General features: G+C 41.1%; 1 protein-coding gene across 2 annotated transcripts; it reads right to left on the bottom strand.

Annotated features, from left to right (window-relative positions):
* Positions 1–2,273: 2,273 nt before the first annotated feature.
* On the bottom strand, positions 2,274–26,001 carry NAPG (NSF attachment protein gamma). Of its 2 annotated transcripts, XM_082699333.1 has the most exons (12): positions 25,823–26,001; positions 21,459–21,526; positions 19,378–19,462; positions 18,607–18,624; positions 17,915–17,945; positions 14,825–14,934; positions 14,643–14,709; positions 14,290–14,360; positions 8,413–8,491; positions 6,455–6,534; positions 5,553–5,682; positions 2,274–4,487 (listed from the first exon to the last, which is right to left on the bottom strand). In XM_082699333.1, the coding sequence occupies exons 1-12, from the start codon at positions 25,876–25,878 to the stop codon at positions 4,347–4,349; spliced, it is 936 nt and encodes a 311-aa protein (XP_082555459.1). In that variant the 5' UTR covers positions 25,879–26,001; the 3' UTR covers positions 2,274–4,346. The 2 variants fall into 2 exon arrangements, with proteins under 2 accessions (XP_082555459.1, XP_082555460.1); XM_082699334.1 differs by lacking the exons at positions 18,607–18,624; positions 19,378–19,462.
* Positions 26,002–26,365: the final 364 nt, after the last annotated feature.

Here is a 26,365-nt window from a genome sequence, read left to right as displayed (position 1 = left end):
GAGCCCAATTCGGGGCTCGATCCCAGGACCCTGGGATCATGATCTGGGCTGAAGGCAGACACTTAACTGATTGAGCCATCCAGGCGCCCCCTGAGAGCCTATCTTTAAATCTTTTGTGCTTTGGCCTAAGAATATCTAGCAGGGTATGTCCCTTCCCTCTAAATTAGGCATGAGAGGGAGGGAGAAAACAAAGAGGCCCATAAATTAAAAAAGGTTTTCATGAACTTAGTAATATTATACTTGTTTGGTTTGAAAAGCAGTGGGTAAGTACTGGCTAATACAAATTAAGAGTGACAAAGAGCAGGACTAGAAACCAGCCAGTTTCAATAAAAGCAAACAGTAACGTTTGTTGAGTGCTTTTGTTCATGTATCTATTAATGCTTATTTAATGCCTACTATGTGCCCAAAACTGTTCTGGAAGACTCACAGGTAAGGAAGAGGATGAAGACCATGCTCTCATGGAGGCCATATCTTAATGGAGTTCACATTTTATTCACCATTTGTTAACCATAAACTCATAAATACATAGCATAATGGCAAGCATTGAGAAGTTCTAGGAAGGCAAACAGGATGAAGAGAGAGCAATCGGGATAGTGAGAGCAAATCCCACCCTCTGGGAGGGAATGAACCGGAATTTGCTCCACTTGAGTCAGAAGCCAACTTTGGGAGCAAACCACTGTTTGGAGGTGTGGACACGGTGTTTCAACATGACTGCTGAGGGCCCACCCCACGGCCAAATGGCAGCACAGCTTCCAGAGCGAGGAGGGAGATGTCGGGCTGTCACCCCACTCCATACCCAGGTTCAGAGCCACCAGTCGTGGTCGGAAAGCAAGCAGAGGTCAGCCTCCAAGAGATCACGGAGCAATGCAGGATCCAAATGAAGGTCAGGGAGAGGCAGGTCTGGCAGCACGCTGGATGTGTAGAGCCTGGGAGCAGCAGCCCATCAGTCGGTGCAACTGGGAGGCGCCAATGGGCAGACACCAGTTCCTAACAAAGGCTTGTCTTCGGGGTGCCTGGGTGGCTCAGTGGGTTAAGCCTCTGCCTTCGGCTCAGGTCGTGATCTCGGGGTCCTGGGATCGAGCCCCACATCAGGCTTTCTGCTCAATGGAGAGCCTGCTTCCCCCCCCCACCACCTGCCCACCTGACTGCCTGCCTCTCTGCCTACTTGTGATGTCTGTCAAATAAATAAATAAAATATTTAAAAAAACAAAAAACAAATAAACAAAACAAAAAGCCTTGTTCTCAGTTATGATAGGGCCATGAAGAAAATCAAATGAGGTCTTAGATAAAATGACTTACACTATAATCTGAAATGTGTAAGCTCCCAACAAAATTTGGCTGTCAAAATTGGAACTATTAACTGAATTTTTCTCTCCCAGAGTTCATGCTTTCATTCATCACTGAGAACCTACTATATGAAAATGACTCAGTTAAGTGCTTTGCACTTGTGACCTCATTTAGTCCTCAAAGCCCCCCGTTAAGTGGGCGCCATAACGCTCCTGCGGCTAAGTGAAGAGACCAGCTTGCCCAAGATCCAGCACCGTCAGCTGGGATCCCACTGGCAGGTGGGACCAGGACCCCGGCTCGCCTGCACCACACAATATGGCTTCCTTCAACTCTGAACAGTAAGGTCCTACGTGCTTCTGAAAGACCAACTAATTACACTTTACAGCAAAATGTGCCTTACTCCAGCTTATATTCTTAAATATAACAAATATAAACTATAAATAAATATATAATTGAATAATTATTAATAGTCAACTTATGTCCAAACCCTGGGACATTCCCTAGTACATGCTCTGGAAGCTAAAACTGATCTCATTCCTGCCCCAGGTGCATCGCAGGGGACCTGAGGGCTCCATGGCTCCCACCCTCAGGGACAGACGAGGGACCATTATGGATCTGAGTGGCAGGGGAAAGGGAACTCAAGAGTCTCCCTCCACAATAACTGGTCCATCCTGGAAGCAAGGCACTTGACTTTCCATCATCTCCCTTAATGAAAGATTCTCTTGAAAGATATATAAAATCTCCCATCTCACCAAGTAGCAGATAGCACAGTATTATAGTAACTGGGTGATCAGTCTCTTTAAAGCTCAGAGTTTAAAGTAACTACTATAGGTACTTAACTGACTCCCAAAGAACAGAGCATATCATTGCAGAGAACCAAACACCATCCTTGTATAACACAGCTGGAATCACATAAATAATTAAGAATGTGTCCTTGGAAAAAAGGAAATAAGCAAAGCAAAATGAGTGACAGTTATAAATCATACTTCTATCGTTTCAGATTTTATTTTCATAATTATCTTGTCATAGAAGCAATAATCTACATTTTCATAGCAACACATTTAAAATTGACTCATCAAAGAACTGGAAAAAATAGGAAGCACAGATTCCATACACAAATACCATATTACTCTGCCTATGTACAAATACATTCAATATATTAAATATATTTCTAGATTGATTTCACTTATAACAGAACACTGAGTATTCGATTCTGAGCATATTCATGCAGGATTCCACTTTGGTAAAAGTGATGACATGAGTTCTGGAAAAGTTTTTCCTGCTGTAAACACACATTTCCCACTCCTGACCACACTCTCAGGATCAAGACTTCTGTACATGGAAAAATAAAATGCATGAAGATGGAACAAGGGCTCTTTCCTGGACACCACACAGAATAACCCTGACGTCAAAGAAATAGCCCTAAGTCTTGCTTGTTAGTTCCTAAGTGTGGGCAGGGAGGCGGGAAGAGGCTGCACTTGAAAGAAATAAAGCGTTCCATGTTGTTCTGGGTCAGCTGCCCTGCTGGTACAGAATGCACTCAATCACTCCTTATTTCTAAAATGTAAAACTTAACACTTTAGTCTATAAACAAATAATCTATAAACAAATGGTCGAAGATACCTTTTAAGCGCTGCCAAATCTGTTTAGACATATGGCTGCTTAGCTCACATGAGCATGACCTCGAGACTCCCGAAGTTTCCGATGGGATCTAACGGGTGCAGCAGCAATGGCGGGCTCGTCATTCAGTGCACACGTCTACATGCAACCTCGCTGGGACTGGTCAACGTTCGTCTCCGTACAATTACTGAAAATGAGCTGCTCCCCGCAGAGTTATGCAAGTAATGCGAGGAATCAAAGCATTAAGTTTGTTAGTGTCTTAAATCAGATCTTCAATAATGACTTTTGCCCAGCGCACCTGCCATAGAGGCGGCCATCCTGGCTGAGCCCTCCTCTCCCTCAGAACCAGCTGGGGCTAAAACCAGGCTTCACGATGGGCCCTGCTGTCTTCAGGGAGCAGCACACTGCGCACCGGCTCTGGCAGGCCGGCTCCAGGCAGACGCAGACGGGCGTACCACCGGGGACCACTGTGGGAGGCAGAGCCGCATGAGCGAAAAAGGAATGCTTCTCGAACAGCCTTCTACAAATACCTATGAGGACTGACATTTTGGCAGCTCACTCCCCTCAACAGAAGCACTTCGGAAACAGTTCTTCCCTTTCCAGCTACGCGTCTGCAGTATACACAGCACTGCCATCACGTTACTGTCCTGCTGCAGCTCTGGATGAATCAGAAATTATTCTGGAGGGAAGAAAGGTCTATATTCTAGATTGACGGGAACATTATCCCTTTGTTAGAACGCACAACAGTCCTCATTATTTCCCGTTTAGCCAAGAACCAAATGCATTTGGGGACAGCCGCCATGTGTTTTTTTAGGTGGAAAAAAATGGATTTCAAAAAGGAGTTGAATATAGCTTCAAAACTTTCAGCTTACACATAAGACTTCAAACGTACCTTTTATTGGGCTAAACAATAGTGTAAGGTTCAAAACAGCATCCTGTCCCAATCTTACCTCCGAAGAGATTTCAAGATTTGATCATCTAAATGTATCTAATATCACTGGGGATAAACTTCCTTTTCAAAAAAGTTTAAAATACTACTTTAACTGAGTAAACTTCACTTTTAGCAGCAATTATTAAATAAAACACAAAGAAAATTCTGTAACAATAAATCACAAAAGCCCAAGAGAAAAGAATTTCTATCCCTAGTATCCCTTTTGTTTAGAACATAATTGGTGGCTTGCAAATTTAAAAATCAACTGTATTAAAATGTGACAGTATATTTTTGTTAATTCCTGCTGGTATCTTAGAAAGGCTCTTATGGAAAGAAAAAAAGTGTTTTCTCATAATGGGTACTTAGGGAAATGAAGACTAAACATGGAGTCTTTATTAGCATTTTCAAAACCATGACTGAAATGAAGTCTGGATCCCCTTAGACAAGGTCCAAGTCTGTGAATGGTGTGTCAGGATTCTTCTCTTCCTTTCTGCGGCAGAGCAGGATCCTAGCACAGGCCTCCCGCATACTCATCTTCGTCTTCCTCCGCAGTGGGAGCGGCGGCGCCCTCTGACTTAGCCTGTGGTGCTGCGGATTTCTTCTTGATCCCCCCTCCTGGGACCACCAAACTCAGGCCCAGCTTAGCATACTGTCAATGACAAAGCATGTTCTCAATAGCCCCGTAACCCGAATCTCAACACGCCCCCTTTCAACAGCAGCGATCTGTAAAAGACAAATCTTCATTTTCTACCTCAGGAAAACCAATACGACCATTTAGATGGTAAAACCACCACAACGGAATTCACGACTGCACCGCCATCAGATGGCCTGTGACCAGGACATGACAGGTAGACAACTGGTAAAAACTTCAGTTATGTGCCACACTTAGGAATGGGAGATAATCAGGACACACAGAGTGCCTACAAAATAAAGATCTGCTGAGTAAATGAAGAGTTAAACTAGGGACAAAGTCTTTAAAAATAATCACTTACAAAAGCCTACATAAGACTATATCTGGAAAAAAAAAACAAAAACAAAAACAGATTCCTTCTACATACATCCTTACAGAAAAACAAACAAACAAAATCAACCAACCAAACAACACTCAAGATCTCAAGCTGATCTGATACCAAATCAAATGAACAGGGGCTCAGAAGTCTACTGAAAAGTCACAGTCACAGCTCACATTCTGCAGACAGCAGCGTGTGAGGCCGTTTCTCACAGGCAGACCACTCTAATACGTAGGACAGGCTGGCAGGACAGGGACCAGCAGCTTACAATGAGTTATTGGAGGTTTAGAGACTTCATTACTAACTGGCATCACACAACCAGCTGTCACAGCAGGGGGCCTCCAACAAGTCTAAGGAATTACAAAGGCCACTACCCAATAAGCCTCTTTCAGACAGGGAAGCCTAAAATACACTTAAAGTAAGGAACCTTCAGAGGTCAAGGGGTAGTAGGAGAGGCTGAGACATGGAGCCCAGTTAAAAAATAAACACATACAGTCAACACCATTAGTTGGCGAGAGAAATGGCTATACATGCGCCTCACTGACATGTCTAAGCCTGCGGTCAAATTCAGTGCCAATGCCACATGCCTTTGTAAGCAGTGGCTGGAGGTATAAAATAGAGGGGGAAATCTCACAAGTCCATAGGAGAAAAATCATCTCACTAGAAGCCTTCACCTGTCAAAAGGAAGGACAAAAGGCACTTACATCATTGTCCATGTACTTGAAAAGCGGCGAGTTGCATACTTCGGAGACTTGGTCTTGGTCTTGCTGGTCATAGCCTTCGAGAAGCTGCTCCAGCGCAGCACAGTCTTCGCTCCCGCTGAACCCTGGGATGCTACAGCAAACGCGGGTCACAGGGCTCCACCTGCCCCCCGGGTCCTGTCTCCCATCCCCCGGGGTTCTGCCTCCCGCCCCCCAGCAGGTGTTTGCCAATAGCTGGAGACAGTCTTGATAACAAGCGGCTAGCAGCTGCGATGCTCCAGACATCCCACAATGCACAGGACAGGCCCGAAAGCAAAGAGTTAGGCCGAAATGTCAACAAGTGCCCCGACTGGACCACACCTCCAACAAGAAATGATCTTCCCAGGGGCGCCTGGGTGGCTCAGTGGATTAAAGCCTCTGCCTTTGGTTCAGGTCATGATCCCAGAGTCCTGGGATTGAGCCCCGCATTGGGCTCTCTGCTCAGAAGGGAACCTGCTTCCCCCTCTCTCTCTGCCTGCCTCTCTGCCTACTGTGATCTCTGTCTGTCAAATAAATAAATAAAATCTTAAAAAAAAAAAAAAAAAAAAGAAATGATCTTCCTATTACATGTAATCTGAGAACATTTCTTGACTCTTTTTTTGTTTCTTTTTTTTTTCTCAGAAGGCAAAGGGAACAAAATCATTCTAGTCATTCACTCCCACGAAATTCCCAGGAGAAAAACACAGGAAAGATCCCAACTTGTAAAAATCCTGCTGAAATGGTACGTGAGTCCTCCCACCACTATGAAATTTATTAAAAACCAAAACTAGCTTCATGGCCAAGAACAGCTGTCTGAGCAGTGACCTTACACTGAGAAATAGAAATGTTTACACAGCAGAAGTCCGGCAGGGCTGCCAACATCTTACCTGTAGCTCTCCCTGACACACCTCTCGGCAGCCACGTAGTCATTTCTGTGGAGATGAACTAAGACTTGAGCAATTGTTTTCTAAAACAAAAGAGGGGATTATGGTCCAAACTGACATCTATTTATTAGTAAAGTCAATCCTGACATCTGGAATTTAACTTTTAAGAGTCCTGTTTTATCTACAGAGATTGATAAATTCTTAGGAACTTCCACAGGACACGCGAGCGAGAACACCCCGCGGCAATTCCACTGAGCACACAAACCACCCTGGGTCCTGTTAAATGCAGACTGTAGTCTGGGGGGTTCCGAGACGAGCCTGAGACTGCTCGCAGGTGGTCCCGATACTGCCAGTCTGAGGACCACAGCGACTAAGACAACTTAGCACACAACCACCACATATTGTAAAGAAAATCTCTCTTAACTGTCTATATGGGTTTAATCTTCAAAAGGGAAATCCTGAAGCAGGACCTGTGACTCCACAACACTTCAGAATTATTAATAGGAAAATTAATATATTTATTTAATATAACTAATATATTTCCTATTAATAATAGGAAAAAGGTGAATGAACAAATAAAAACTTGAGATAAGAGGAACAATACTATTTATAAGCCAATCAAGGCATTAATAAGACCAAAGATGTGACTGGTAAGATCTTATTGGCAAACAGCTCTTCAAAAGGTGTTTTTCGATCTTTTTTTTCTTTATTTTTCAGATGACTTTTATTGATCTGTCCTTAAGTTCACTGAACATTTTATCATCTCCATCATCCAATATTTTACTTCAGACATTTGCTTTTTCAGTTCCAAATTTCTCATTTAGTTCATTTTTAGTTTCTATTTAAAACAAAATAAAACAAAACAAAAACACAGTCCTTTCATCCATTCATCTGTTTACTTTCGCATCTCATGGAATAGTTAAGATAGGAGCTTTGAAGTTGTGACCTGGTAATTCCCACATCTGGGTCATCTCTGGGTTGGCACTGGTTGTCTTCTGTTGGGAACTGGTGCCATTTTCCTGACTCAATCATGCTGGGTGTTCTGGGACACTACCCCAGACACTGTAGGCGCTCTGCTGCATAGACTCTGTTACGATTCTCAGGAGAGTGTGGACGCTTTCAGCAGGTTAAGCCAGCAGTCAGGCTCAGATGCAGATTCTGCGCCCCTGTGGCGGGCGGCCGCTCCAGTCTTCAGGGCCTCTGCTGGTGGCTGCGGCTCAGCTCCAAGCAAGAGTGCTGCCAGGGAGCTGGGAGTCCTGGGTAGTGATCAAATCTTACTGCCACTCTCAAAGCCTATGCTCTGCTGCTCTGGGTCTGTCTGCCACATGCAGAGCTGGAGGGTAACCCCAGGACTTGTGTGGGCACCTGCTCATACCCACACTTGAGATTCCCTTCCCCTCCTTCCTGGGTCTTTTTCCTTGCTCTTAGCTCATTGTCCTAGCTCCTCTGACCAAAGAGATTCAGCCTCCTGCGGTGTTTCATCTGCTGCACCACTGTCACAGTCGCTGCTCCATGACTAGGGCTCACCCTCAGAGCAAAGCCAGGGGAGAAACAAGAGAAGACAAGGAGGCTGCTTTTCCCAGTCCCCCCAGTTTCGGATAGATGGGTTCCTTGGGCATTGTAGCTGCTGGAGCCTCTGCTGCCCAGCTCCATGACTGGGGGCTTCTCTCAAGGAAAGCCACAAGAAAAAACAGGGAAAATGCTGGAAACCCACTCCTGTAATGGCCGCTTCTCCAAGTGCTCACTCCTCCTGCTTTTATTTTTCAGAGTTCAGAAGTTTTTGTATTTTATCCAGAAGTTTTAGTTGTAATCAGCAGGAAAGATAGGCTATAGTGGGCTTACTCCATCTCAGCCAAAATTATTTTTTAAAATATCCGTGGACTGCAGTCTTACACACATAGCTACACCAATATGAAAAATTAACAAATATAAAGCCAAAAATAAGCACTTTCAAAACATACCTTATAACAAGTTGGATAATTCTCAATCTCCTTATAAATATTTTTTTCTTTCTGAATAGAAAGTGCTGCCTCATCAAACCTAAAGACAAAATGAAGAAATGTCAAGTAAGGCAGCTCTAAATCCTCTCAAACAGAGATCACTGTCTATTAGATATTACAGATTCTGGCAAAAGTAAGAAGGTATCAGGCATTTTTAGCAATTGCTCTACAACACAGTTTCCATGAGCTCTGCACATCTGGCTTATCTTTTAAACTCCTGATGTGCCTGTTCATGCATCAAGCAAACAGACAAAAAACAGAAGAACTCAAGGACAGGTTACTTCAAATGGAGTAGTTTAAGTCTGGTAAAGACCATCCATTAATGCGCATCTAGCCAACTCAACAACAAACCGCTCTGCAAACTTTTGTGAAAAGTATTAGAAAAGCCCCGATTTAATCAGCCCAGAGTTCTTTCCTTCCAATAAAGCCATCCAGACCCCCAAGAGCACTGCCTGCCTGCTAGAGAATTCCCTCTCCCACTCTGTCCTCACTGCCAGAATCTCCACTGCAGCCTCAGTGACCCAGAGAAAACGTCCTTCCTGCCACCTTTCATCCCCAACATTGGCCTCTCACCCATTTTCTTTTTCTTCCATCCCACTCAGGTGGCAGGACGAAGAGGAAAGGCATCACTAGCACTGTTCCCCCAATCCTCCAAGGCCCTCGCCCTTCCCCTTCCACTCAAGCCCAGCACACCCTAAGCAGCTCCTCACCTCTTCGTACAGGTGTATCACTGTCCCTGTCTGGGGACTCTCTTCCTGGCGTCTGACCTGTATCTAAAGGAAGTGTGTAGGCCTCACTCATCTCTCTGACCCCAAAAGCCAAAATGGCAAAAGCTGTCTGCACTGTTAGGATGCAGCAGGGGGGAAAGCTCTTTCGTGATTATATTAAAATACAAAAATGTTATACTACACTTTTCTGTGAATAATTAAGATCTGTGCACATGCATATATGCACACACACATGGTATGGCTTGGTTTAACTCAAAGGAGTTGAACTGAATTTTTGTGGACCGTGCCCTTGTAACTTACTACCTCATACAATAAGGCTTACTGGAGAAATGCATTCTGAATTTCCAAAGATCAACATGCTAAATTCTGGGAACAGGGGCGCCTGAGTGGCTCAGTGGGTTAAAGCCTCTGCCTTCTGCTCGGGCCATGATCTCAGGGTCCTGGGATCGAGCCCCGCGTCGGGCTCTCTGCTCAGGCTTCCGCCTCTCTCTCTGCCTGCCTCTCTGCCAACTTGTGATCTCTGTCAAATTAATTAAAAAAAAAAAAGTCTTTAAATTCTGGGAACAAAGCCAGTTTATAAATTGGGCATGGTAGCAGACTTCTAAGATTGTTCCCCAAGATTCTTGCTCCTCATATACACTCCTTGTACAGTCTCCTCTTGAACGTGGGCACAATCTCTGATTATGATGGAACTCACTCTTGTGAGGACAATCCTCAACTGACCTCAAGCAAAGCAGAGAGAATGTTTGGATGGGGCTAAACCTAATCAGTGAGGTCTTCAAAGATCAGGGATTGAAAGTCAAGAGAGTCACTAACCTCGAAGCAGCAGCAAACTGCCATCTTATAAACCATCCGGAGGGCACAGGCCAAGGATCTACAGGCTATAGCACCTCTAGAGCTGAGAACTGCCCCTAGCCAATAGCTAACGAGAAAACATGGGTATGTGTCCTCTGGCTGCAAGGAAAGGAATCCTGCCAACAACCAGTGAGCCTAGAATAAGATGGCAGTCATACCAGACCAGACGCCTGGGTCCGGCCTGGTGAAACCCTGAGCACAGGACCCAGCTATACTGGGCCTGGACTTCTAACCTGCAGACCTGGGAGCCAGTAAGTGATACTGTTTAAAGCTGTTAGGTTCACGATTATTTGTCATACAGAAAAGGAAATTAATATGAAGGATTATATATACCTGTATCATTTGTAATTATGACCATGAGCTTATCCCAGACTATTTTATAAACATTATACCAGGACATAAACATCCAGATGACATCATTCTAGTAGAAATCTTAATGTTTTGAATTTTTCATATATTTAAGTATAAAGTCTGCATTCTTCCCACATGACTTAATTATTTCCTTGGCATAAAAATAGCATTTCCATGTGCTAACAGCTAGCGAGCAAAACAGCCATCTAAGAGAAATATTTACTTGTAATAAAAAAAAAAAATCAATGAGCTTGGCTAAAAGTCCATGAAACTGACATATAAAGCCAACTGTTTTCAACTGTATCCAGGAAATTATTCATAAGTTATTATAATGAAACCCAGAGGTAATTCTTAATACTCCTAACAAAATAAAATACATGTGATTTTGCTAAAAAAAGAATAAATTGTTTTTATCTTCCTGTAATTAAAATGTAAGGCCCACAAAAATTATGTGCATACGACAGGAAATTGTCACAGGACTTCATACAACCCAGCTTTCTTATCTCCCTCACCATGACTCAAAACCCATCCTCTGGCCCCAACTGCCTCCTAAAGTCTGGAACATATGTTTAGCTACCTATAAAACTTTCAGCCCACATCATATTGCCAACTAAGTTTATCAACCCAATAAACCTTGGCATGACAATGGACAGGACAAAATTAAGTAAGATGGAAACCCAGTAATTATACAGGATTAAACTAGTACCTAGTCCACATAACACACACTCAGGCCTCCCTAAGTTTAGTATCTAGTGACTGTCTCAGTCAACTGGTAAGAGTCTGAGAGCCTTAGAAGTGGGGAGTCAGCTGGGGTTGGGGGAGTGGTTAAATGACAGAGAAGTCAGACTCTCCCCCTTGTTGGGAATCATGACAAAGCTCTGGAAAGCTCTGGATTTGGTTACCTAGTGCTAACCACACAGTGTTCAACCAGCTCAGCTGCCACAAAACTTCTCTGGAAGGCATAGGAATGTAGTCTCTGCTTAGAACAATCAGAAAGGCCTTTTCAGGGAGGGAACAAGGGCACTGGTACGGACTGATTTAAGACCCCACAGATGCAACCTAATTAAGTCTGACTCACTTTTGAATTATGGCTCTCTGAAAATGGGGGAAGAGCAGGAGACTAACACAAACATATTAAATAAGTTATTTAATTTTGCTACACTAGTTATAAACTACTGTTAAGTTAGCATTAAATATTACTGTAAAAATATAAGCATATTATCTCAATGTAACAAACATAAAATTTTAAATTGCATACTATGCCCTATTAGATATTTCTGTGAAAGCACAAAATTACTGTTTTCTTTTAGACAAATGGCAGCCCCAATTAAGATTATAAGGATAATATATATTCAAAATACTCAAATATCACATAAATTTTCTCAGTTATCTATTAATAAAAATCCTCCAGGTCTTTCTCACTTTGCACTACAAAAATTCATGTGACACAAAACAAACTGAGGGTGGCCGGGGCGGGAGGCAGGGTGGTGGGGTTATGGACATTGGGGAAGATATGTGCTATGGTGAGTGCTGTGAAGTGTGCAAGCCTGGCGATTCACAGACATGTACCCCTGGGGCTAATGATACATTATATGTTTATAAAAAAATTTTAAAAATTATTAAAAATATAAATAAATAAAATAAAATAGCAAAAAAAAAAAAAATCATGTGACAGCTGATTTATAATTCTTTCATACTATCCATACCCAGTGGTAGTTTTCAAATATCAGATTCCTTAACACTGCTGAATAAATTTATATCAATTTTTATATTATACAACTTGAATTATTTCTGTAATTTTTTTTAAAACATTGCATGAAATACTATCATTTTTCAATGCATTTTTACTAAAAATGAAAAAAAAAAAGCAAAAAACAAATTCACAAAGTAAATAAAAGATGCACTGGTTGCCCTAGATTTACAAATGTCCACCTTTCTAGCATCTCCATACCAGTCTCCACAACTGTGAATAATACTTGGCATTTGTTCTAGAATAATGGTTCTCATTACACACATTACAAGCAATCAGTAACTTCTGGGAATGACAGTGGCTACCACCACTCCATGGTGGAGCTTTCCAGAGGAATATGACTGTGTAGCTGGAAAACACTGCTCAGCTACCATCCTGGGGAGGTCCTGGCCCCCTCCTCCCTTTTGCTACTCCCCCTACAACCCAGCTTTAGATAATCTCAGTCTGGAAAACAGAAGCGGAGCAGATGCAAAAGCAGAAAGACCCTAGGAAAGCGGAGGCAGAGTCCCTGCCTATACAGAGGGGAGGCTTACTTTTTGCCCCTACCTCCAACTTACGCTTCTTAGGCCTTCAGTAGTTAAGGGGACTCAGGCCCTAAAAAGACACTGGGGAACTCAGGGGAAGACCATTAGGGGAGTGGATGAGAAAAGGAGATGAAAGTATGTCAGAACGTGCCCGTCTGCCCTAAAATTAGTAACGTTCAGGATACCATTCCCTGTTTCTATATGTGTAAAACCCTGCTCAAAGGGTCAGACTCTAGGAACTATTTTAAAGTTCAGCTTTTCTGTAACACCTGGGACCATCACCACAAACATCTCTGGTTTTGTAAGAAACCCTTCCAGCGGAGCGCCTGGGTGGCTCAGTTGGTTAAGCGTCTGCCTTCGGCTCAGGTCATAATCTCAGGGTCCTGGGATTGGGCCCCATGTCGGGCTCTCTGCTCAGCAGAGAACCTACTTCTCCCTTTCTTCTTCACTCACTCTCCCATTCGCTATCTCGGTCTCTCTCTCAAATAAATAAATAATATTTCAAAAAAAGAAAGAAAGAATGAAAGACACACTTTCAGGGACTAACGTGAACTTACTCTACCACCATTTATAAGTTGAGAATTGCCACAGTTAGCATTCCAGTTGTTTGGATTTCTAGGAAGCCAAGAGAATTAAGACAGATAAAGGTAATGACCCAAGGCTGATATGTATAAATTAAATTATGACTCATGGCTTAATACAAAAGTCCTAATTTAAAAACAAAATAAAAGCACTATTCCGTTTAGACCAACAAAAAAAACCAAATCAGTGTAACGAAGTCTTATGAAATAGTCCATCTAAATACCAACATGCACGAGTTACTAATTCTATTATTTATTCTGATGCCACTTTATTTTAGAATCTGTAGTCCTCATTAAGACAACATTTAATTCAGTCTCAGAGAGGGGTCAATAGATTCTTTAGTCATTTGTTTTTTGGTTCCTTCACAGAATTATCTTGCATCTCTTCTGTCACTAGGGAAGTAGAGACACATGTTAATGAAAAAACCTATCTTCAAACTTCGAGTTTTCTTTGTTTACCTTAAATACAACTAAATGACATCTTGGCAAACAGAATTTTATGAATGACAGAAAATGTTTCCTAAGCTTAAATTAAGGTAAAGTAAAAAACAAAGGAAAAATCAATAGGATTCTAGGTTTCTGGGGTCCAACTACTAAAGCCTTAAGTCATATGTTGAAAGGACGAAAAAACAAACACCAAATACCCTATTTAAAGACACTACTTGATTGGCGGGCGAGAACCTGTCAGTTTTCGTGGGTGAGCACTTAGGGTAGCTTGTTATCTATGCTTATACAGATATTTCTCCTCAAGAAAAACACATTGTAACTTAACCTAATAACATGAAAAAAACTGCTCTCATGCTGCTCAGCCAGACTGTAACCAATAAAAACACAATGCATGATACATTTTGGCATCAGATTAAGAAAAACAGCAAATTCTGATATTTAACATTCTACCTTGTAGACCTCACTCTTTCTGCTAGGCAGCCTGGTGTGCCTATGGCTCACACCAAAAAGATTAACAAGCCTTTCCCCAAATCACTTCACAGTTCCAAATGGGGACCGAAGGGTTACCTGGACACACAGGAACACGGTTATGGAAATCTCACCTGCGTCCTCGTACCAGCAGTCTGGAGGCTTTTCCTAGTAATTCAACCGCCTGTCGTAAGCGTTCCTCATTCTGAAGGAATCAAAGAGAAGAAACTATTGGCTGCTTTAATCTAGGAATCTTTTTTCCTCCCAATAGTTATTTGATAAATAAGTAACAGCATTTGATCAAGATGGCGGGGGGGGGGGGGTGGAATACCAAAGCTGTTAATCCATTTTATTCACTAATCAAAAAATACAGTTGAATTATGAGCACAGAAAATTTTTACAAAGCAGCCACGGCATTTCTCTATTTTCCTACATGCTGTGGATCTGAACACTCTAAGTATACAAAGGAAAACAAATTCAAACTTACTTCAAACACATTAGCTGTCTGTTGATATAACTGTACAGCTTTTTCTGGATCTACATTTTCTATAAGCCTATAGTAGACAAGAAAATGGGACTTATATGAGAAATAGAAAACTTATTTTTCAAAGGTCTTTAGTAAGACAAACAGCCAAGGGCTTCTATGCAGAGAGCTGTGTCCACACTCACTTGCCGGCTCGCTCCAATGCCATGGCTGCTGTGTCGGGAGTGCCATTTTCTAGGTACATCATGCTGGCTTTCTCAATCAGCTGAACGGCCTCAGGGAGTTTCTGCATCTCCTTCAGGCAAAGGATACAGGACAGAGCAGTAAATGCATCAACTTAAATGTAACATTAACAAACTGAAATTCATTTTATTCCTAATTCATGAAAGTAGATGATTCACAATGTTATACAACAACAAATATATTTAAGATGAAATACCTTCACATGGTTACTGTTCCCCATCAAAGCCTCCTTCAGCCAAACTAAAAAGGTATTGGTTAATTTCTACACTGAGTTCATCACTTTAGAATTTCAGAAGAACTATACAAATGGTAGAACCCAAAATGCTTGCTATTAACTTGTTTTCTAAGATTTGTAATTCTTTGAGTGTTTACTGAGTCCCTACTACATATAAAGCTCATGGCAATGGCTTTGAATCCCTACCACATATAAAGCTCATGGTCATGGCTTTGAACTGGCAGCTCAAGGGCTGTACCTCATTTCCAAGTGCATCTTGCTTCAGTAGTTTGAAATCAGATCCTTTCACAAAGGTTCTGTTCTATAGCTTCCTACTTTTAAAAAAGATCACAAGCTAAGACATCAGTAGGCTTGTGGGTTGGGGCTGAATAGCAGCTGTCCTGGGAGGCATGATGCCTCCTGACAGCGGCCGCACATCTCCCCACTCCGAACTGCCCTCCACACCTGGGCCCACCTCCTGCACACCAGTTACTCTCCATGCCCTGAGCTCATCTGAGCCTGCAGCACTCTTCCAAGACGAGTGCCACCAACACACCAACTCTGTGTCTTACTATGAAATCACAGATCTCGACATCCTGTGGTCCTTACAACATCTCCATATCAAAACTCTTCTTAAAAAAGGAACAAAAGTCATTTAAAAGCTAAACAAAGCTTATAGACATTATCTACTTAGAATTGCCATCCTAGATCTTAAAGAAGGCTCCACATCGACAGCTCAAGGGTTGTTTTCAAGTCTGACTATTCAGTACCTGAGTTGACAAATTCTTTATGATACCAAACTGGCTGGTCTCACTCTTACTGACTTGCACATTTAACTTTTTTGTTATTTAGTTATGGAGTAAAAAAGGATGGGCTGTCTTCTTAAAAGTTACACTATTTTATATGCTTCACCACGTTCTTGTAGCATGCCAAAATCATCAAGAAGACAATAAAAATATACCTATTTTCTGTGGTCTGTGTGCTTTCGTCACCTTACCACTTCTGTGGAGCAAACAAGATATAAAATCTAACAGCTGTAGAGGTTGGTCCAAACGGTGTCTTCCACTCTGCCTCCTTCTACATACTATCACGTCCTAAGCCTTGCTGGGGGATGAATATCAAGGTCTGTATGACAATCTGATGGAAATTTGAACCCACAGAATTGACACTGGGCCACGTAGCTCAGGACCTCTAATGCTGCTGAGGACTGTGCAAAGGCATTTAATATAAATATAAGAGCATACCAGAAAGCATTTTCTCTTGTCTTCTCCCCTATCCACTAGGTTTATTTTTTCTTCATTCAAAGTAGTGCCTTCAAATTCTCAAATTAAACAGACACTACAGCAATGGAAATTATAAAGACTTTTGATGAAGACTCAAGTCTTAGCACAGCTGTTAGAATATAAACTGAAGCTGTGAGGATTATATATTACAGTGTTCCCGCATTTTTGTACCTTAAAGGAATGTATCCTAATAATAAGCACAAAGTACACCAAGACGACAAGAGCCATCTGGGAGCTTCCTAGGAGTTCTCAGGGGGAACAGGGACAACAGAAGGTCAGGGCACATACCTAGCTCCTTTGGCTACAAAAGAAATGCTAGTTGCTGAGAAACTGCTGCTGATAACCTGGCGTGCATTACTTAATATCCACCTGGTTGTACATTTTATCCAGAAAAGGTTTATTCCAATGGCTATGTAACAGTTTCTTATAATGAAGCATCAAAATACACTTAAATATCCTATTATTAAAAATTTAGAAACTGCCATTTTTGTTAAGCAATATGCAATAAACATTTTTACACATCAATTTTTGCTATCTCTTTACAAGAAAGTCACAGAATTGGAATTCTTGGCTATGAAAATTCTCAAGGCCGTTGATATATATTATCAAAGTAGTTTTTTAAATGACAGTAGAAAATCAGCATTTAAAAAGTTAAATGTAAAGAGCAGGAGAACTGTGTGTAGAGCATTATCTCAATCTATGTGTGTATATATGTGAAAATGTATGTACGTAGAAAAATAACTAGAAGGAAAAAAAACCTAAATACATTACTAACATTTTTTGGCATGTTCTACCATGACCACTTAAAAAAATATCAGCAAGATTATAAAAGTCACAGTAATTTAAAAAAAAAAAAACAAGTTTTACTAAAGTGCAAATTCTTAAAACAACGCTTTATAATAAATAATTCAGATAGCTTTTAATACATTAGTGAACATAAAAATGGAAAGGAAATGTTCGATTTCAATTGCTACTTGGCATACTTGGGAGAGTGAATGTCATTAAATGCCATAAAGTAACGTTTTTTCTTACCACAACAGGATATCAATTCCCAGCCTGCTTTTAAGAAGCAGAAATATGAAAAGTGGCTCAGGTACATGAGCCAAACTATTTCACTCAACAAGAATCAGAATTAAATAGCCAATGCCAACTTTTATAAAACAAGCAAATATTTCTTCTTTCTATAACCCAAGGGTAGTAAAAAATACATATATTTGTAAATTTTTACTACATTACAATGTCCTGAAGTTCTCAGAAGTAGGGAAATCTCTCACATAGTTTTTTGTCTAGCAACAGTCCCCTGGTAGAAAGCTTAGAAACTTACTCAATACATTCTCTTAAATTTCACCTTTAAAACTCCCTATCAAGACACATACAATGTACCCTTGGGTCTGATTAGCATTACTTTGGAAAAGAAATCTTACCAACTCTCACCTTACAGCTAGGAGAGTTTTCAACCTCCACACAAATTTACTTTAACACCTTGTAGTTATTAATTTATTTTACCTACAGAACAGTTGTGGCACATTACTGACCTTCAACATCATGCCAGCTTGCTCATAAGCTCTGCAAAGAGAATACAATTTCTCAGATGAGATGTTAATGAAATAAGGGGGAGGAGAAACCTTCTACCACAGATATGAGAAGTTATGTCAATTAAAACTGGCTCAGGCACTACATATTGCTTTAGGTTTTTAATAACATTTTATTTTCTTTTCATTTTCGTGAGCAATGATGCCTTGGAAACAATAGACAACTGAGTTAAAGGGATTTTTATTTTGCAGATGCAAAATTGAGTAAATCTCAGAAAGGTTAAAGGACTTTCTATCTGCAAACCTATATCCAAGTTTTGAAACAAGTAAATACCCTCCACAAAAGCAGGAGAAAGACTGTTTGTCTCCACAAGGGCTATTATTAACTATCAAGAAAGAGGGAGAAAAAAAATTCTAACTTACTTGTTTCTTCATAGGTTATTGGAGAAAATAGTCCTAAAAATATTTGGTGAATTGAATGTAAACACTGTATAACTTAGTTAGGAGGGACTTAGTCAGTTTCTAAGGGTCAGGTAAAGACCAAAACAAATGGAAATGATTATTTTATTTAAATCGATACAAAATAATTTACTATCAATGGATTTATAACTTAGAAATAATTTACTGACCTATGGAAAAACAACATTTAAAACATTATCTCTAAATACATGAAAACATGGAAAATATTTACTTACTTGGCAGCATGAAAAAGACTGAATGGATGTAACAAAGTCAAAATTAAGGAAAAAAACCCGAATCAACAGTTTCCAAAGATCTACTATTTAAAAAACATGGTCATCTCCCCTTGCTGGTTCTAAAAGACAGATCTTACAATCAGATGAAGCAAGCATTTCACACCTGTTGATGTCTCTCACAACTACCTAATTCACAAAAACACTGAGGAAACACCACATAGATTTTTAAGCTATGTCTACTGACCATTAATCTGAAAAGTGTCACTGTAATGCAAAGTTATTATAACCATAATTTGGAAATGAGATAAAATTGACATTTTTTACTTAGTAAGTTTTAAAATACGTCAGGAAAATTTATTGCTTTAAAATATTTAAAAATCTTTCTTTAAATACCTAAGAAAGACTATATTTTTAAAATATTTATTGAGCAGTTTATATATTTCTAATACCTCCACTACTGTTTCATTTTCAGCACCTATGTACTTCCCTCACTTCATCCCAAGGAAAACCAGCATCAAGCAAATGCAGAAACAACAGAAATAAACTCTCAAATACAGCTCTGCAAAACAATGTGAACCTTATGATTAAAAGTCTCTCTGTAAATGCTCCTTCAGAGTCTAAATACAAAATTTTTCTAATTTTCTAATTTCTAATTTTCTAATTTAATAGCACTGTAGTCCACATGTAGCAAATTTCTAACAAAAGAAAACAATGAGCTTCTGTCCAAATCATCAAATTGTTGAATTTCTTTATAAAGGTTGAAAAAGATACGCCCTGTTATTCTCATGGGCAACAGCTTCTCTCAGGCAGGCATCTTTTGCTTGCTCAAACTGTTTGGCATTTTTAAAGGCAACAGCTGAAACAGAACAATAACAACACAAAACAGACTTTCTAGTCCATTGTTAAAAAAACTTCCAATCAATCGTTACCAAAATCTGCATCATGTAGGAAGCATTAGAAAATACCCTTATTTTAATCAAATGTGTTAAGTGTTATACAACGCTACTTTGTCCTAAAGAATTTTCTTACAACTTTTTGATTACCAATAACTTAGAAGTACTTTCAAAAGTCTGGTGTTTTGTTCTGTCAAACTGTATATTGCTGGCAATAAATCATTGCCGCTTCCACGCAAAACCAAGTCTTTTTAACAGCAGCACCTAAGCTTTGAGAAACTAGGATTGCATCAGTCAAACCAATACTCTGAAAGAACAGGTCCTGTCCCTAAAGACAGCACCTTACTTCACCAGTTCAACATTTAATCATAAAAACAGCACTTTAGCTACAGCTTATTCCATCTTTGAAATTATTTAGAAATGGAAGACCAATAAATACATTCAACATTTGTAAAATAAACCCTCCTTTGGCACAATCTTTAAATAAATGCCTAAAACATTAATAATGCATTTCTTTTACATAAAGCTTTTATGCTGTTTAGTGGGTTTCTATGTAAATGACATCTCCAGTGTCCAGAGAGCTAAAATATATTGCTCACTGTTGTAAAAATGTCATTACCAGGGCAAAACAATAAGGAGTGACCCTAAAATAGGATCTTCCAGATTTTGGAAAACTTGCTAAGAGTTGTTTACAAATAAGTAAAAAAGGATACTGTATAAAAAATTTTTTTAAACTCAAACTCTTAAAATTCTCTTTAATAAAACATTGAAAATAAACAAACTATTGAACTATTTTCATCCCTGGACTTGCACATTTTGCTTTAAAAAATGATTTTGATGATTAAATATATTTTGCATAACCCCTTAAAGAAAATAAACAAAGGATGATTTAATGGGAAAATATGACCTGAAATATGTATTTATGAAAGCAACTCATGGTCTTAGATGCTTGTAAAACAAACCTGTGATAAATTTCCCTCACGAGATTTGCAAAATGTTGTCCCCTCTAGTTACAAAAGCGTTCCTGTATAAGGTGTCCATAGAATCCACATGAACTTTGAACTTTTAATATTTTTTCTTTTAAATAGGACAAATAATTTGCATAGTTTGACAGAGAGAATTTAGTCAGGATTTAAATTTAAGTGTTAAAGACTCATTAGCTTTCTATTTACCTGATTTCTTTATTCTCTGGCAGCATACTGAAACTAAAGTCTACTAAAAGCACACTATGTAGGTGGTCTCTGTGTTAGGCTAACAAACGTGATCTGAGCGGTGCTGGAACACAACTGCAAATGTGTTCAGAGTACTTCAAACACTGCATTATGCTTTGTATCCCAAATAATGATGCATATGCTGAAAGCTGTCATTTCATGAGTAAATGCTAAATTTTTAGTAAGGTCCTTCTCTGTTGCATATTGCAGATTATTTTTATCTTATATACAGATAAATTTATTCAAATATTTATATAGCTTAATACTTCACGAACATTTATCAGCCTATCTCAAAAGTGCAGTTCTTGAAAAAAACATGTGCCAAACACACAAAGAATTTGCAGATCTGCTCAGAATAAGGCTAAATTAAAAAATAAAAAGTTAACAAAGAAAAATCTTTATTCTATTATAGGAAGTGTAATAGAGGTCTATGGCAAAAACTCCTGGAAATAGTATGCAACTGACTAAAGTTCAAGAATAATACACAAACAGCGGAGAAAAACCTGCAGCTATCTACTGCCAACCCTCCCCACCACCGCTCTCACGAGAGAGCTGCAGGTCACCGATCTCAAACTCAGCCCTCAACACAGCTGAAAATAACAACTGGGAGAAAAGCAAGGGCTTGGGCAGGTTTGTTTAACTGTTAAAATCTCACAGAAAGCATGAAGTGTAAGTATTTTGCCAAGACGTAGTTCTCGGCCTATGTTAAGACTACATACTGGAGTCACAGGACTACCATCACACGTACCTGCTTTTCCATACTCAGAAGCGGCACTGTCATAATCTGGTTTCCATTTTAAAAAACCAGTTTTCAGGCTAAAATGAAAAGAAGACACATTCAACTGACGTTCCCAACCACATTTCTGAAGTCAGAATCCTGCTTTAATGGCTTTGTAGGTGATTTTTTAAAAGACACCTGTGCGAAGTCCCCACCCCGCCCACCTCCACCCAAATTCATTTACAATGAAACAGGCTCACCATTTTCCCTCTCCGTATCACAGACGTGGTTTTCTCCTTTTGAAATGTCTGCATAATAGCCAAGCACAGCAAAAATTCTTAGTGCATGGTCCCCGGGCCAGCATTACTAGGAAATGTGCTAAAAATGTAAACTTCTCCCGACCCAGACCTACAGAACCACAAACTCCAGGGTGGCAGCAGCCATCGGGGTACAACAAACCCTGAGGTGCATTAAAGCTTGAGACCCTCTGAAGCACGGCATCAAGCAAGCAGTTGGATTCCTGAGACAGAAGCTCAGGAGAGGCTCGAGTTATTAACTTAAGAACCACTAGTGTATGCCACACCAGGGACCTAGCTAAGATCTACCAGGGAGATCTTAAGAGAGTGACCTGCAAGATTGCAGAATACAAACGTTCAGGACCACGACACAGGAAGCCAGCAAACCAGGTTCAGAATTAGCCAGCAGTGAACAGGAAGCGTAGCCAGAAAGATGAGAATGTTATGAAAACAATAGAAGCTGCTTTCCAGGATCACTACTGGTTTATCAGATGTCAAAGCAAAAGACCATCAATTTTGAGTCGTTATCTTACTTGCTCTTTCTTTAATATTTTATTTTTTTTTAAATAATTTCAAACTTTCAGTGTAAAGTAACCCAGTGACCGTCAAACTTAGGTGCGCCTAAGAACTGCTAAATAAATGCCATCTCAAATTCCAAATTTCAATGCAATTAGTGAAAGCCAGCTTACATGTAATGCCGTAAGGTGCTTCAAAGGAGCACCTTAACTGAAAGACACAGAATCCCCAATAGCCCTCAAAAGTACGCCTTTGTTTGTGACAGTTGTGTGAACCACCCAGAAGTTCTAACTTTTAAGCAACATTTTTTGGCGATTAAACATATTTAACAGGGCGCCTGGGTGGCTCAGTTGGTCAAGCATCTGCCTTCAGCTCAGGTCATGATTCCAGTGGCCTGGGATGGAGCCCCCGCATAGATTTCCCTGCTCAGTGGGGAGACTGCCTCCCATTCTCTCACCCCTGCTTGTGCTATCTATCTCTGTCAAATAAATAAATAAAAATTTTTTTAAAAAGTATATTTAACATCTGTGTTTGCATATATACTAGGATCCAAACGTGTGAGCAATTTTTAAAGCTTACCAAGAACATTATTGCTCAGAAAAATAAAATCCTTAAATAGCAGTCTAACCCACAAAACTGGGTACAAAATTCTAATCTACAAACAAAATTCTAATGCCCCACCCCTACCCTAAGGGTTCATTATAATCTATATATTAACATAATTTCTTAAACCCCACCCAAAACACAATACAGTCAGTTGTCTAACATGCTACACATGGAAAGAACTAGAGATTTTAAAATATAGCAAATCATCCCCAGTCAACTAAACACCTCTAATAAGAAAGAGAGAAGGCATTCTGGTTAATTTAATGGCTCTCTTAGTGGTTTTGATATTTTGGTCAAGAGTCAATAAGGAAATTCTGTTGAGCCCAACAGACCAATTTCCATAGGACCAAAACCCACAAAACCACTATTTGCTAGAGGGGCTTGATTAAAATTACAAAACTATCTGTAAATATTGAACCATATTACCACTAGAAAACAGAGAAAAACCCATTCTTCTCTCCTAAGCTCCTGGCTCATTTTTCCTGTCAATTACTAACAACTCTGTCTAGAGGCACTTCAAACATAACACGCTCAAGCCTGAACCCAATATCCCCCTTCCTCATCCCTACCTGCCCATCATGTTCACACTTCAATAGCCCCTATCTTAGCTAAAGGTCTCCCCTCCATGTCATCTCCTAAATTGGAAACCTAAGAGTCAAGTTTTTCCCTCCATATCCAGTCAAGTCATTAAAGCCTACCAATTCTATCTGACAGACGTCATCCAATCTTGCCTCTTCTATTGTTGCTTTTTTTTTTTTTTTAAGATTTTATTTATTTAAACAGAGAAAGAGAGTGAGCACGAGCAGGGGAACAGGCAGAGGGAGAAGCAGACACCCTGCTGAACAGGGAGCCCAAGAGACACCATGCTCTCGTTCTCAGGACCTGGGGGATCATGACGTGAGTCAAAGGCAGACTGAGTCACACAGACACCCCTTGTATTGTTACTTTTCTTTTTTTTAAGATTTTATTTATTTATTTGATAGATCACAAGTAAGCAGAGAGGCAGGCAGAGAGAGAGGAGGAAGCAGGCTCCCTGCTGAGCAGAGAGCCCGATGCAAGGCTGGATCCTAGAACCCTGGGATCATGACCTGAGCTGAACACAGAGGCTTTAACCCACTGAGCCACTCAGAGGCCCCTTGTATTATTACTTTAATTCGAACCCTCATCGTGAGCCTACTAAACCCTCATGGAAATTCACCTTTCCTGCCTGCCCTTCTCTTCCATTTCTCCCACCTTGAGGATATTAATTCTTCCTTACTTTGTAGACCCACTGAAACTGCATACCTCTATTCTAACATTTAGTATTTTATTTTTACTCATCTGAGGACTTGTATGCCCGCCTGTGAATTCTAAGCTCCTGAATTAAGGACTACTTTTGGTTGCCTTAATAAGCCCAGTGGCTGGGTCAAAGATACACTTACTGAATATGCCAAAGTTCTCACTTTCCTCTCCCACTGTACATTCTCCATTTTGCCGCTGCACTTCCTTCACCACAAAAAAAACCTAACCCGGTCCCACTGGTTATATGATCCCCAGAAAAGCTAAGGTTCAGGACCATCTGAGGAGCAGCCCCTTCATGATGGGACCCCAACTTCTCTGCTCTAGCTCATCCGCTGGCACTTCAACTACTCTACATTAACTATTCTCCTCTCATACTTTCAGGCCTGTGGACATACGACGTCCTATCCATAGATTCTGTCTCATAGGATTTGCCTTCTGTCTAAAAAATCTCCTATTTTCCAAGGCCCTGTTCCAAAATACCACTTCTGGGAAATCTTCCTCAATTCCACCAGACAGAATAAACTTCTCCCCCCACGCGCATTCTACCAAAGCAAAGTTAACACAGCTTTATTATGGTCCTTATTAAACAAACTATCCTAATACTTTTTTTTAAGATTTTTGTATTCATCCATTTGACAGAGAGATCACAAGTAGGCAGAGAGGCAGGCAGAGAGAGGGAGAGGGGGAAGCAGGCTCCCTGCTGAGCAGAGAGCCCGATGCAGGGCTCAATCCCAGGACCCTGAGATTATGACCCGAGCCCAAGGCAGCGGCTCAACCCACTGAGCCACCCAGGTGCCGCTATCCTAATACCTTTATGTTTGCTCCCAGTAAAAAAAAAAAAAAAAAAAAAAAAAGTAAGATTGTTGTAGGAATCTCCTGCACCAAAAGAGCTCCAGGATCTTACACACTGCCTGGAAGGGGTAATACAGTATAACAAAAAGTACTGGAATTTCTTCCCCTGTTCAAAACCTGGCGCTGCCATCTTTCAACTGTGCGGCCTTGGGCAAGTCATCATAAGGCTTGTCCAGGCCTCACCTCTTCTGTATGTCGAAAGTTGTAAAGATCTCAGATCAGGCATAAAGCATCTAACACACAGCACCACACAGACTTTTTACGGTCTCTAACTGCCGAATAAAAATTCGTTGCAGTAATGACACTGAGGAGGAGGGGAGTGTTCAAAGGACTGACTGGGCAGGATCAGTTCAATTCCGCGAATATCTGTTGGGTGCCTACTACGTACGGTATCGGAAGCTTGGGAGACACATAAAATGACTGAGGTAGCGCAAACCCCAGGACCCGAATACTAGGACGCGACAAAAAGCCCCCCGGAATTCGCAGGGTACATCTGTATCCCCTTTCCCAACGCGAGAGTCTTTCAGAGCGCTGGTTCTCAGCAAGGCGATTTTCTCCGGGTGCACAGGGCAGTCGCCGCCACGGATCACGCGGTCCGGAGTGCCCAGACCAAAACGAGCAGAGCCTCCAGCCCACAGACCCCAGGAGAGAGTGGGGACGACTTCCGGCGGGGAGACCCAGTCCGCTTCCGGAGGTGCAGCAGGCCCCGCCCCGGCCCCCAGGCCGCAGCCCACGGGAAGCCACCGCCTTCAGGGCTCACTCTCCCGGGCCCTCCCTCCAACTCCCGGACCAGGCCATCTTGGGGCACGGACCCAGCGGACCCTGTCTGAGACGCCCACTCACTATTTCTCTGCTTTGGCGAGATGCTCCAGTCCCTCATTTATCTTCTGAGCCGCCATCTCGAAGGTCCGGGCCCTGACGAGGAGGGGGAGAGCCCGGCTGAGGAGGCGTGGGAACGCCGAGGTGAAAGCCGGGACGGTGCCGCAGCCCCGCCGCTACGGGGGCCCGTAAGGCGCAAATCTAATGCGGCAAAGTAGTGTCGGGAACCAGTAGGGGCGCAGCTCTGGCACACACTGCGCAGGCGCAGAGCGCCCGTTTTCGCCTGAGCCTTGGGCGTTTAGCGCAAGCGCCGTGGGTACCGAGGGCCGTTCCTGCCTGCAGTCGCTCAGTAAATATTTATTGAGCACCTAATATGTTCCTGGAACTTTTCCAAGCACCAGGAAATCAGTGGGGAGTACAATAGACCAAAAAAATAAAAAATAAAAAAATTCCCGCCCCCGTGGAGCTTTGCTTTTCTATTCACGTGAAACACGTTGGTGCTATAATTTATTACACTTACTCCATAGCTGGAATGGTGCTCATTCATCCTGCCTTTGAGCGCCAACT

Source organism: Mustela nivalis (assembly GCF_964662115.1).
Source record: "Mustela nivalis genome assembly, chromosome: 14".
Lineage (NCBI taxonomy): Eukaryota > Metazoa > Chordata > Mammalia > Carnivora > Mustelidae > Mustela > Mustela nivalis.
This window is presented reverse-complemented; position numbering and strand designations above follow the sequence as displayed.